General features: G+C 42.9%; 1 protein-coding gene across 1 annotated transcript in view; it reads right to left on the bottom strand.

The window, feature by feature from the left end:
* PLCE1 (phospholipase C epsilon 1) overlaps nt 1–14,468 on the bottom strand; it is a 277,145-nt gene that overhangs the window by 92,931 nt on the left and 169,746 nt on the right. Inside the window, exon 4 of the mRNA XM_029932248.1 lies at nt 4,125–4,270. Within this exon, the coding sequence (XP_029788108.1) occupies nt 4,125–4,270 (146 nt within the window). The remainder of the gene's footprint in view (nt 1–4,124; nt 4,271–14,468) is intronic.

Genomic DNA, 14,468 nt, shown 5'->3' with positions numbered 1-14,468 from the left:
AGGGTGCCTTGCCCCTTGCTGGCTAATGGTGTAGTGGGAGGTACCTAGAGGGCAGCAGCTGGGGGAACGCAGAAGAAGTAACTGCACACCTCTCTTTGGGAGCACCTAGGCCAGATGATAACTGTCTGCGTCAAGTGACACCTTTGCTTCCTTTACCCCATCTCCCTTCCTCTTTCTTCTCCCATCCACTTTTTCTGCAGGGACCCTGAGCTGGAGGGGAAAAAAGATAAACCCTGTTCTCCTTCTCCACTGCAGGTTTCTGAGACTGTTTGGGCTGTGAAATGTGGGGAAAAGGTGAAACTTTAAACCAAATGAGAGGTTGAAATTTTGATATATATCAGACTGGATTAAAAAATCACTATGTCCTATAGAAGACATTCAAAGGACATAGAGCAGTACAACATGACAAACAACCATGCACTTCTCAATTAGAAAAATAAAACATTGGAGAAACCTAATGGAGGACCAGGGGGAGCGGAAGAGGGAAACAGTTGGGGCGAGAGAGGGACGCAAAACTTGAGAGACTATTGAATGCTGAAAATGAACTGAGAGTTGAAGGGGAAGGGGGAGGGGGGAAAAGAGGTGGTGGTGATGGAGGAGGGCACTTGTGGGGAAGAGCACTGGGTGTTGTATGGAAAAAATTTGACAATAAACTATTTAAAAAAAAATAAATTAAACCAAGATGCTATACCTGAAAAAAAAAAAAAAAGAAAAAGAAAACATTGGGCTCAGCTCAGGTATGATCTCATAGTTCTTGAGTTTGAGCTTGATGTCAGGTTCTGTGCTGACAGCTCAGGGCCTGGAGCCTGCTTTGGATTAGGTGTCTCCCTCTCTCTCTGCCCCTCCCCTGCTCTCTCTCTCTCTCTCAAAAATAAATAAACATAAAAAAACACATTAATAATGTGGTTGAGGAGCCAGTGGGCTCCTCCAGGAGCACAGACTCCTCCCTCCATCACCGAAGGGGACCACAACTGTACTTCAGTGTTTTCCTTCCCTTACTGTTGTGTATGCTTCCGCATCATAGGTATATATCACCCAACAGTTTGTAGCATTGTGTGTGTGCTTTTAAACTTTATATAAATGGTGTCACACACTGTAGGTACTCAGGCATCCTGTTTTTCTTGCACAGCTGTATGCTTCTGAGATTTATTCAGGCTTATGAGCAAAGGAGAATGAGACAAGTTATTGACCCCATCAGTGACTGGGAAAGCTACAGGACCTCCCAAGGTATAACCCAGAGCCGGGGAGGGAAGGCCAGTCAAGCAGGTTTGAAAGACAGTGAGGTCAGAAAACTAAAATTGTTTCCTGATTTCACCCCTCTGAGTCCAGCCTGCCTTATACCTCGTTTCTTTTTTTTTTTAATGTTTTATTTATTTTTGATACAGAGAGAGACAGAGCATGAGAGGGGGAGAGGCAGAGAGAGAAGGAGACACAGAACCGAAGCAGGCTCCAGGCTCTGAACTAGCTGTCAGCACAGAGCCTGACATGGGGCTCGAACCCATGGACGAGAGATCTGACCTGAGCTGAAGCCGGAGACTTAACCGACTGAGCCACCCAGGCGCCCCGCCTCGTTTCTTATAAGGCGGTAAGAACCCTTTTTGGGTCATGAGATGGAAGTCTAAATAAACTTAGTGAATAAATGAATGAGACATGGTTCTCATTATTTAATCGTTCTTGATTCTGTGGGTGACAGAGTAGTCACAGTACATGGGGGCACAAGACAAATCTCATAAAGATCAATGGGTTTTTATTAGATTGAGAATTGACAGTTTTAAAACTTTTATTTCTTGTTCTGTTTATAAATATACTAGATGCTCATTGTAGAAAACCTGGAAAATACCAAAAATATAGGAAATCCACCCACAGTTCTACCATCCATAGGCAACATTAGGTATATTTCCTTCCAGTACTTATTCTACTTGTAGATGTCTGTCCTAAACGTTTCATAACTGCTGTTGTATAACTATTGCTGAGGTTTTTAAATACAGAGAGCCTTGTTCCCAGATATTTGTATGCATTATATATTACCTGTTTTCTAATGATACTAAACACTTTTCATAAACATTTTTGGTGACTAAATAGTAGTTCATTATAAGAATGCATCATGTTATTTCCTTCATTTCCCCTCCATGTTTGTTTGGGATATTTTATTTTTCATTTTTATTTTTAAATATTTATTTATTTATTTATTTATTAGAGGGGGAGGGGCAGAGAGAGAGAGAGAGAGAGAGAGGGAGAGAGAGAATCTCAAGCAAGCTTGCTCTGTATTGTCAGCACAGAGCCTGACATCGGGCTCGAACTTATAACTGTGAGATCATGACCTGAACCAAAAATCAAGAGTCAGATGCTTTACCAACTAAGTCACCCAGGTATCCCTGGGTTGTTTTAAATTGACACCATGGTTGGGTAAATATTGTTATTTATAAATCTTTTTGCTTTGGGTTGTTTCCTCCAATGACCCACACTTCCCTGTGTAGCACAGACCCCACCCACAATCAACCAGTGTAGTCCTATGTGATGAGTATAATGTGGTAAGTGATAGTGTGTGACCTCTGAGGCTGGGTCATAATAGGTGCTGCAGCTCTGACTTGTTTTCTTGTCATTTACTTCAGAGCAGGCCAGCTCTCATGCTTTGAGGACAGTGATGTCCAGAAGAGAGGAAGTGAGGTCCCCAGCCAGTAGCTGGCACCCACTTGCAAAACACAGAGAAGTGTCATTAAATTAGAACTGTGTTGTCATAACATGATCATTTTCTAAAGTAAAATACTAGAGGTTCTTTTTAGAAAATTTATCACAAAGAGAATCCAATCATCCAAATCATCTCCTGTTCTCCCAGTATTTTTTCTATTTTTTCCTTCTTTTGAGCCATGCCTGATACATTTGTATGATCATTTTCAATGCCAATGTCATGCCATTTGAGTTTATTCTTAGTTAAGAAAGTTCAAAAGGACAAAAAATTTTCCAACTCTGAGAATTTTCCTTTCTTCCCCCACCAGGATTCCCATTGCGGGGATTTGGAGACTCAAAGAAAAATCTCAATAATGTTAGGAAGCGAGATCTATTTATGAGAACCCTCACTGGGAAGGTGAATCTCAGATACTAAGAACAACAGGTTCACTTTATGAAGCCTTCCTGCATGCCAAACCTGCATGCTAGACACTGTACTATCTCACTAAATCCTGGGTGAGGGGTAGGTATTTTTTATTATTATCATCCCCATTTTACAGATAAAGAAACTCTCTGAGGTCGAGTAACTTGCCCAGATCACATAGATATTCCATGGGGTAGCCAGAATTTCACTCTGTTATTCTGACCCAACAACTCATGCTCTTCTTCCTCATACCCTTCCATTACGAGTGGCGGCAGTTACTTTATGCCAGGTAACTGAGGCTTGAAAGGGAATAAAGCAGAAGTCTTTATTGGTAAAATGTTGATCTTATTATTAGTTTAGTGGAGAAGGCATGAGGACAGGATATCAGAGGTTAAGGGCAAGGGTTCTCAAAATCAATGCTGTCTGCATTCACATCCCAGTCATCCCAGGTGGCCTTGGATGAATGACTTAACTCTAACTTTAGTTCCTTCTTTTGTAAGATGTAGGAATAATAATAGTATCTACCAAAAAACTGAGAATTAAAATATTTAATGCATAGGAAATGCACAGTCCAATGCTTGATACATAGCACGTATTCAATAAAAATAAGAGCTACCCTTATTGAATGTTTATTATCAGTGTTAGCCATTCCCAGGCAGTGGCTGGGACTCTACGGTGCTGAGGCAATTCTAAGGCAGAGCTGGGAAGAGATAGATAACAGTGGGGTTTATAGGACACAGAAGGTAAGTAGGGGTCAGTGATGCGGCTGATGTAGTTATGTAAGCAGGAAATTTTACCCAGCTTGGCCAACAGCATTGGATCAGAGCAGACACAGCTAATTAGGATTGTGACTGGCCACAGGGGCTGAATCCTGCTACATCTCTGAGGGGCAAGGTTTGTGGTGTTAGCAAAGGATATTGCGTTTCCTGCAAATAATCACTAAGTGCCTGGTTTGGGTAAATGTGGTTTCCAGGGCAATTAATTCAGTGCCATTCAGCTCAGACCCAGATAACTGTATTTCCCACTCCCATACCTGAGGCCGGCCAAGAACTCCATGACAGCATTGTAGTTGCCCATGTTCCAGCAGCATTTGGCCACGTGCACTAAATAGGAGAAGACTTCTCGCTTCTCCTCCATGGAGCCTGCCGTTAGGATCAGCCATGTCACCCAGGAGCTCACCTAGAAAACGCAGAGAGGGGATCCACTGATCCTATGTATTTCAAACTCAATGAATATTTTTTTCCACAGGAAAACTTTTTGTTTTCTTTTTTAAAAAATTTTTAATGTTTAAAAATAATTTTTTAATGTTTATTTTTGAGAGACAGAGTATGAGCAAGGGAGAAGCAGAGAGAGAGGGAGACACAGTATCTGAAGCAGGCTTCAGGCTCCAAGCTGTCAGCACAGTGCCTGATGTGGGGCTGGAACCCACGAACCGTGAAATCATGACCTGAGCCAAAGTTGGAAGCTTAACCGACTGAGCCTCCCAGGTGCCCCACTCTTTTTCTTTTTTAACAATCAATTTAGTATTAGGAAATGAAAGACCCAGCTGAGGGATCTGAAGTGAATCTCTGGGGCTCCATCACTGTTTTGCTATGGGACGCTGGGGAAGTCACTTTACTTCTCCATATTCTTTGCCTTTAAAGTAAGGAGGCTGAAAGGTAATTCATGAACTCCTTTTTGATCTATAAAATTCCATTAGACTATAGGAAAATAAAGTCCAAGGATAATATTGATTAAAATATATATAAATACATTTAATTGATGGATAGCAAAATTAAATCCAATCAATTCACTTAATCCATAAATAAAAGAACATTTATCAAATAGTAAAATGCATCCTATCAAATGAAAAATGCAAAAAAATTATACATTTAAACTAACTTTCATAAATGCATTATATATTATGCTCCTCAAATGACTAACTAATAATGTACAAACACTTACATAGCACTTACTGTGTGCCGGGGATTATTCTAAGCACTTTACATATGTTAACATATGTAACAGCTGATTAAACTCAGTTATTAAACTAAAGCCTTGGTCTTGACCCCACATGGCCCATTAGCTGCACTGGTTCAGTAAGAGTGCTGACACCAACTCATTTCCCTGGCCTGAGGGAGAGGGAGGCCAGGACACCTGCTCATGGTGACCCACGACAACTGCAACAAAAAGGGGCTTAAGGTCTCTGGCACAGCGCACTTGCCTCCCACTCCCACTACCCCCATTGATAAAATGGTAGGAACAAATGACATTTAGTTCTGGCAGCAGCCACAGAGGGTGGTTCAAACCCATTTTTCCTGATGAAGAATCTATGGCTCACGGGAGAAGTGATCTTCTGAGGTCACAGTTCTTGTTAATGTCAAAACTAGGACTCTTAGTGCGGTGCTCTTTTATCTGATGAGGAATGACAGTTTCTTTAAACTTTGCACCGGTTAGATTTTTCTAAGCACTTGGTTAAGAGCTGCACTTTTGCACACAGAGTTGGACTAAAAGGAGAAGTTACCAAGAAGATAACCAAAAAAATAATTCAAGCAATGAAAAAAGGAAAAGAGAAGAGAGAGATGCTGAACACCTCTTTCCCTTTCCTACACAGAAACAAAAAGCGAAATAGTGGGTCCTTCAGTGTTAAAACAGGTTCACACTGTGGGACTAGCCAGGAGTGCTGACGCAGGATGTGAGAAACCACTTGCCACCCTGAGCCCCTGTCCCAGCCCTGCCCCAGCCCTGCCCCAGCCCTGCCCCAGCCTGGTGGGCTCTGAGCACGCATCTCTGCTCTCAGCCTGCTCTGGATCTGGTTCAACGTCAGGAGAACAGATTTGGAATCAGACTCCTAGGACAAGCCCTGGTCCAGATCATCCTGCAAGGAATTCAGAGCCTCTTGGGAAGAAGATAACCTAAGATGACCATTTGTTCTGCTCTCCCAGGGCTGTTCTGAGCACACAGGAACCGTCTAGAGTCCCAGAGCCATCCCTTCTCCTGCAGCTATAAGCAATCCCTTACTCACTGTCTCTATGCCTTGTCCCTTCATCACCTGGTTACCCAGAGAAAAGTCACCTTAGTGAAGCCCTGGCTCTCCAGAGAAAGAAACTGTGTTGTTAATAGTGATTGAATGTTGTTGGTGTTCACTGTAGTTCTTCCTTTCATGTGATTTGCCTTTGGAGAGCCCTATCCTGCTCTGGGAAACCATGAGCAAACACTTAGAATCACAAAATTATTGACTCCTTGAGCTAGAAAATTTTAAACCATCTCTTTACAAATGAAAATAAATTCCCAAAAGTTAAAAGGGTTTCCCAAAGATACCTGATGTATTAGTTCTTGAGACCTCTGGCTATATTCCTCTTATGGCTTTAGTTCCCTTTTTACTGAAACGGATGACCAATCAGCAGCTCTGGAGAGTTACTGCTCTTTCAGGCTATTCTGGTCCCACACAGTGACTTACTAGTGTACAGGCCTGAAAGAGTTAATTCAGCTTCCCTTGGAGAGCCCAGCTTCACAGAGCAGGCGCAGACCACCACGTGGTTTGTGCCTCAATTCTGATCATGCACCAGATTTATTTCCTATCAGTCAAATCATTTTCCATATACTTTCCCACAATGCTAGGAAAAAAATAGCGATACAGTATTTCACATGGAAACCTAATTTAAACCAGCCGTTCCATCTCTGAGTGTGAGTCCCCAGGGCCTGGTTGTTGAGATTATGTAAGAACTGTTATCATAAACACACACACACACACACACACCATCTGCTTACAGACTTGAGGGACAAAAAAAATCTTATTGTGAACTAATGTATTTATAATTTCATAGGCAGTAAGTGATGAAACTTTCATCACTAATTATGAAAAACAACTGTCACAAAAAAAAACCCCACAAGGATTAGGCAATGACTGAAACATGTTGCCCAAAGCATAAATGGTGGTCATATTTATTAAGTGGAAAATGGAATGTGCTGCCAATCCAGAAAGAATTTCAGGACACTGAAATCACATAGAAAAACACAAAAATTGCAAACATAGAAAGTACTAAAACTCAAGCATAGAGTAGAAAGGTGTTAAACGTGCCAGATTACTTTGCCCTATTTGAATGGTCAGCACAGAATAAAGACAGAATCTGGCCCTCAGCCCAATTCACAAGAGTCCCTCCCAGACGCTCCGTGCTTGTCCTGAGGGTCTGACCCCAGGTACAGGCCTACAAACTCCTCCACAACTGCTCCTCTCCAGATGTTTCTTTTCCTCCTTTTTTGCCTTCTTCAGTACTTTTAGGCCTAGCCGAAGTCAACAGCTTGCTCTCCTCACATCAAACACCTTGTTGGCATCACACAAGCTCAATCTGGAAGGAATGTTTTTGCTCCATTCATAATTACCTTTCTCTGGCCCCCACCATGTCCTGCCTGTGTCCTTTGTAAAGCCAAATCCTTACCTTGGCTGCCAGGCCCCTGTAGGTTCTGCAACCTCACTGTCATTCTTTCTCCACACTCCTGCTTTTAGGGAGATGACCAAGGCCTTTTCTCATTTCATGGGTCTTCTATGGGAAGGATCTCCCTGGCCCCCCAAACTTTGATTTAGCTAAAACTGCCTTCAGATTCTGCAGTCAGGACCTGCTTTGGGCTCCATGCTTTAGAAGGCCCGTGCTGGGGTAGAGGGAAAGGGTCTGCCCAGAGGCTGTGCACCCACTTACAAATCATTTATCCCTGAACACCCAGGACCCCCAAGTCCTTTCTCTAAACAGCTCAAGCCCACTTCTGGGCCTGCAAGAACCTTGTATCTGGATCAGTCCTCCTGTGGGTAGATCATAACTCCAGACCCAAAGGCTGGTTGAGGGACTGTGGGGGTATGGTGTGTGAATGGAATTTGAACTGGAGGTCTGAGGTGTCCACACCTAGGCACACAACCCAGGATGGAAAGAGAAGGTGGGCAGGCCACTGGCTGGGGCCTTCTTTTTGCTTTGCCCTTTGTACTCCATCCTGGCTCTCCTAAGGTCAGGGGCAGGGCTGCCTTTAGGAATCTGATGCAAACATCACTTTCTTAGGGAGGACTGCTCTGATTTCCATCTGGGCTGGGTCCCTGCGCTGGGCTATGTGGTGCCCCCAGTCTCCTTGACCCCAGGCCCCCTACACGATTAGCACTGTGTTCCCCCACCCTGGGTCTGCCATGCTCACCAGTAGCACTGCCCACAGGAAGTGCTCCATGAGACATGGCAAAAGAGTGAACATGACCCTTCTAGGAAGGCTTTTCTGATACTCACCTAGCAACTCATATTCAACTTCTTCCTGTGACTTAATGGTGGACCCTGAGATCAAGCTCACATCTGCACTGGGATTCTCACTGCTGCAAGGATTTGCATCTGCTTTATTTTTATTATATTTGTGTGCCTGACTCTTTCACATGGGTTTGTTCTGTCTCCCCCACTAGACCTTACGTCCTCAAGGACTAAGACCATCTTTCCCACATCTCTAGTGTGGGGGTGCTCGGTGCCTGTGACTGTCAGGCAGGCCATCCAGAGTCCCAGGAGGCTGCTGGCAGAGAGGATTCTCAGCCTCCAATCGGTCAGGGATTATATTTGGGAAAAGGCCTGAACACTTCCTACTGCTGTTCCCAGGTCCAGAAAAAAGAGACAAATATCTTCGTGCCAAAAAGTTTTTTTTTAAATATCCGAGCAGTGTTCATAGAAAGATGATCCTTTGTAGTGGGCATCTGGTCACCCTAACTGCAAGGACTGGGCTCGAATGGCGAGATCTAAAAAAGACAATGAACACCAGACAAAGTAATTGCTCTGAAGTAATTTATATGCAGTGCACATTGACACCTGCCCTCCAAAGAGCTTCCCTAAAACAACCCTGAACCGTGGGCATGTGAGCATGTGGGCAGCGCACACACACACACACACACACACACACACACACACGGGCAGCGCACACACACACACACACACACACACACACACACAGACACCCCTGCCTAGGTAGCACTCCTCAAAATGCACAACACTGGCCTCGGAACCTCTACTGGCCATAGCAGGGTGTTTGTTGAAATGAAGATTTCAAGGTCGCACCCAGACTTTCTGAGAGCAGGGCCCAGAAGGCTGCATTTTAGGATAACTGGCAATGTTTCACATACTTAGGTAGAAAACTATGTCATGGGTTAGGTGTCCCTTTCTGCACCCCTGGCGCAGACCTTAGTCACAGCTGAAGTGTCATTTCTGTGGTACTGCACAGATCGCCGTCTCAGTAACTTCCCTGAGGTCGCCCATTTGCCAGCAGGCAGGAGTGGGCAGTGAGTGCAGGGGTGGAGAGGGTAGGGGTGCACAGCACAGCGCTGGGCTGAGTGGACTGTGTTGGCTCCCATTCCACTGTCTCCTCGTGCCTGGGCCTGAGTCAGGTTGCCTAGTTATTAGCCTCCATTTCCTCTTCAGTAAAATGGGAACAATAGTATTTACCTCGTAACCGGCTGTGCAGTCCCCTGTTCCGTAAGTGTTTACTGCTGGGACTGCCACTGGTAGTGCTGTTACCTGAGCTGTAGAGAAGCTGAATTCTAGGAAGCAGAACACGGAAGTCCTGAAGAATGGAATCTCTAAGTTCTCCTTCTAATTGCAAGGAAGGAAGGAGTCCAGGGCTGGACCAGGAAGAATCTGTGCTTGCTCTGAGAAGGGTCTGTGCCCTGAGCACAAGCCTTTCCTAGTAAAAGGATAACTTACATATTCCCTTTTCTGAAGGCTTCACTGACTCCTCATGAGAAATAAAATATCCGCTTTTTCCTATTCAAACCACCCAGTCCCGTATGTATCCATACACACGCACATATTCATATACGTGTATACGCAGGCATATGTCTGGTACTTTGTCCAAAACCAATCTCTCCCCGCTGGGAGCTTCTTACAGCAGAGGCTGTGACATATTCATGCCAGGATCTCTTTGTTGAGGCTGCAGAGGCCAGCAGGTTACATACGCCCAGGCGTCCTTCCGGACATGAAGTGGCTGCAGGAGAGCCTCTTGAACTCCATGTCCTGCTTGGTATGTTTCCACCAGTGACTCGTGGTTTAGGAGGGACACAGAGCAGAGCAGAGAGGCCCTTAAAGGTGGCTTCTAGAGAAGCCATAAATATACCTTGGATTACACTCCATCTTGTTCCCCTCACATTGTATCACAACTCTCCACAGAGTGAACTCTAAACTTTTTTTGGCCTTTAAGCCTGGCACCATCTGATCTAAATTAACATCTTTGGCATTAATTTCCACTATTGCCAACATTTCAACTCTACTATGTTTTGTATCACTTCCTATTCTCTGGCTATTCCTATCTCTGCTCTATTGTCCAGTTTTCTTGAGATGTGAATACAGAGGGGTTTTTTTGTGTTTACTCTGGCTGTCCAACATCTCTTAGATGAATCAGCTTTCACTATCTTGATATATTGAGAATTCATGGGGCTGTTCCTCTCCTGCCTTTAGGCACTGTCTCAGTGATTTGTTCAAAGATGGGTATATGACCCAAGGCCAACCACATCCCTCCTTGATCGAGTCTTTCCTGAAACTATCAGGAAAAGAGACACATTTTTTTTTTGTTGTTGGGATCGTAAAATGTAAAGATATGAGTTGGCTGCCTTTCACCACAATATCAGGACAGCCTGCCTCATAATGCAGATAATACAAAAGAAAGATAAAGACGGATTCCTGAGGATCTTAGTTAGATTCCTAGATCCAGCCATACTTGAAGCCCTATGAAGAGTCCATATACATAAACCAAAAAAAATGCCCGAATTTTGCTTCAGCAAGTTTGAGTTGAGTTGCTGTTAACTTGCGACTAGGGCGGGGGGAAGCCTTGACAAATATGTCTGATGACCCTCCTTGTTTTAACAAAAACTTATTGAGTATATTGAGTATCTACTATATCCCATGTCCCATGTTGGATACTAGTAACAAGACAGATATGGTACCTACTCTTGGGGAGGTTGCAACTTCATGGAGGAAAATAACATAAGCAAGTAATTAAATAGTGGTACAAATAGTGGTACAAATAAGTACAAGGCCAACTTTACCCATCTGTATGCTACCATCTTTGGAAGCCCAGTCTTTTTACCATTCCTTGTCCCTGCAGGTCTCCCAAATTACTTTATTCATGTCTCCGTAATGGTGCGTACTCTTTCCACAGTACTGTTTGCCTGTGAATCTGCCAGGAAATATGCTAGGTAGGGCAGGAGGGTTGAAACAACTATAGAGAAAGTAAGATAGCATGTTCTGCTTTGCAATTAAGTAAGTTGTTTATATATCCACCTTCTCTAAATTGTCAGCTCCTGGAGGACAGAAACCATCCTTCTATTGTTTGCAGAATGTCTTCCTCATAGTTTGCAAAAGATGTTTATTCTCAAATTCTTCAACTAAAAATTCCCTAAATACTCAAAATTCTAAATTCCTTAGATTGTTTACTTTTTTGAAATGATTTTGTTTATTTTGGTTCTATTTAACAAACAGTTCATGTCACAAGTTACATGCAAATATTCCCAGGACGTGAATTCTAGAAGCTTTGACAAGTGCTCAATTCCACATGACATACTTAATTTAAACTGGCTTTTCATAGAAAGAATACATTTATTAAAAGTTCTGAAAATGTTTTGCTGTTCCACTCTTTGTAACACTGCATTATTTTTTTTTTAATGCTTACTTATTTTTGAGAGACACAGAGAGACAGAGTATGAGCAGGAGAGGGGCAGAGAGAGAGGCAGACACAGAATCAGAGGCTCCAGGCTCTGAGCTGTCAGCACAGACCCTGATATGGGGCCCAAACTCACAAACTCGGAGATCATGACCTGAGCTGAAGATGGATGCTCAACCAACTGAGCCATCCAGGCGCCCCTGCATTACTTTTTTTTTTTAATTTAGGTACAGTTGACATGTAACATTATATTAGTTTCAGGCATACAACATAGTGATTCAACATCTGCATATATTATGAAATGATGGCTGTAGCCATCACCATATATAGTTACACAAAATGTTTTTTTCTTCTAATGAGGACTTTTACAACCTATTCTCTTAAGCAACTTTCAAATGAGCAATATGGTATTATTAACTATAATTATCATGCTGTACATCACATCCTCATGACTTAATTGCTTATAATGGGAAGTCTGTACTTTCTGACCCTCTTCATCCAGTTTTCTCCCCTTCTAACCCCCACGTCTGGCAAATACCAATCTGTTCTGTGTATGAGCTTGGTTTCTTGTTGTTGTTACTATTTTTTTTTAATTCTACATATAAGTGAGATCATAGGTATTTGTCTTTCCCTGTCTGACTTGTTTTACTTAGCTTGATGCCCTCAGGTCCATCCATGTTGTCGCAAATGGCAGGATTTCATACTTTCTTATGGCTGCTTACTGTTTTAAAAGCAACTGGAGGAAACATGGTGATGTAGATATGCAAACGCCACTGCTGGTTAAATGGACTGCAGAGAACTGCCAACAGCTGTGCAGGAGGCGTTAGCCTCTGCTCGCTCTCCTGCCATACTCCATTGGATGGATCATTCATTCTGAAACCAATTACTAAATAGTATTTGAGAGTAAGCCTTATCTCATCCTTGTCCTCTCCTTTTGTAGAAGTATTTATTGATAGTCCTAGAATAGGGTCTTTGCTATTTCATTTCATTTTAATAATGGGATTAAAACCCATGGCTAGGAGTTCACATAAAGAGTCTTGATATAAATGAGTTGTTAGTTCCAAACTATCCTGATCCTATTGCTGGGTCATTTATGAGTTTTGTTTCCTCTTTGCATGATTTTAATAATAACACTTAACAACAGCTGCCATGTGTTGGGGCACATACTTGTGAGGAGGACACTGCTTATCCCTTTTGATCCTCTCGGCCTCACATGCTGGGACTAATGCCATTCCCATTTTACAAACGAGGAAGCTGAGGTTCAGAGTGGAGGAGGTAGCTTGTCCAAGGTTACACAACCTATACACTAGGAACAAGCCAAATTAAAAGCCTGTGCTTTTAAACTATCATGCTTTACTACTTCCCATTTTCTCTTATGAGCATCAGACCAAAGAGTGGATTCATTATAGCTTTTTAAACTGCATGAGAGCTCCAACAGCTACCCTGATCTAGTGAGCAGAGAAATGTCTTAACAAAACTATGGTGAGCTCAGCTCAAAGATCCAAGCAGGTGAGGAACATTCTCTTCAGAAATAGAATGCTGGCATTCTGAGAGGTCGAGGAGACCATGGTGTAAGCATATGCGAATTGTCTACAGATGTTCCTGTTCTGTCACCTATCTAAAATTCCAAGTTTTTTATGACACACTGAATAAGGCAGGGTCCTCATGAATTAAAGAGTCTGGAAGGGAGAGGCCTGGGAGATTCCCTCCTGAAGCTCATTCACAGAAACATCTAAGTGTCCCAGACAAAGGGTCAAGTGAGTCAGGAGATGTCCCCAAGCTGCGGCCACCATTGGAGTGGTCCATATGCTTTCCCTGATCCCTGCAGTCTCTTCACACCAGTTGAGTTGCAGGACTTTCAGAAAATACATACTTATTGAGCAAATGTTTACTGAGGGCTCTTCTGTCCTTCAGGAGCTCACACTCCACCAGGCACTGCTCTGGCCATTGGGGCATGCAGTGAGCAAGGCAGACACCATCCCTGCCCTCCCAGGAGATGGTGGCATTTGTACCATCCAGCATGATCCATCCTTTTCCATCCAGCTGTGATATGGTTCCAATGGGAGTTCTCCTTTACTTCTCTCACTGGGAATCTCAGCTGAGCAGTGCCAGAGGACACCAAGAGAGGTACCTCTGTCACAGGCTGTCCTTTTCCTTTTGCCTTTTCTGACATCAGTGAAAGAATAATACTATTAAGGCTCGCTTATACAGTCTACTTAAAAAGACCATTTTACATGCTTAACATGTATTAATTTAATCCTATAAGAAATCAGTGAGGTATATGTCATTTTCACCCCATTTATAGATGAAATGGAAGCAGAGTTATAGTCACTTGCACAGGGCCACACACTAGTAAGTTGTGAAGGCAGGATTCCAACATGGGCAGCCTAGCCTTAGTCCATGCTCATAATCCTGTCCTCTGCTGGCACAAATTGATTCTTGAATGCTGGTATTTCTTGGCTCTTCTTAGATCCCTTTTTATGCTATCTTCTCTCCCTAGATGATTTCCTTCACTTACCTGGTTTTACCCATCTCCCTGCTGCTGTCTTTGTTTGTTTGTTTATTTATTTATTTATTTATTTTTATTATTTTTTTTACTTTATAAAGTTTCATTTTTTTTAACATATGCAATTATTTTCCATCCTTTACAATACAGTAGTTGCAATGACACTCAAAACAGAAAAGCAAAGTAAAAAATCAAAACACCAACTTCTGTTTCATGTAATTAGACTTA

Source organism: Suricata suricatta, chromosome 2 (assembly GCF_006229205.1).
Source record: "Suricata suricatta isolate VVHF042 chromosome 2, meerkat_22Aug2017_6uvM2_HiC, whole genome shotgun sequence".
Classification (NCBI taxonomy): domain Eukaryota; kingdom Metazoa; phylum Chordata; class Mammalia; order Carnivora; family Herpestidae; genus Suricata; species Suricata suricatta.
This window is presented reverse-complemented; position numbering and strand designations above follow the sequence as displayed.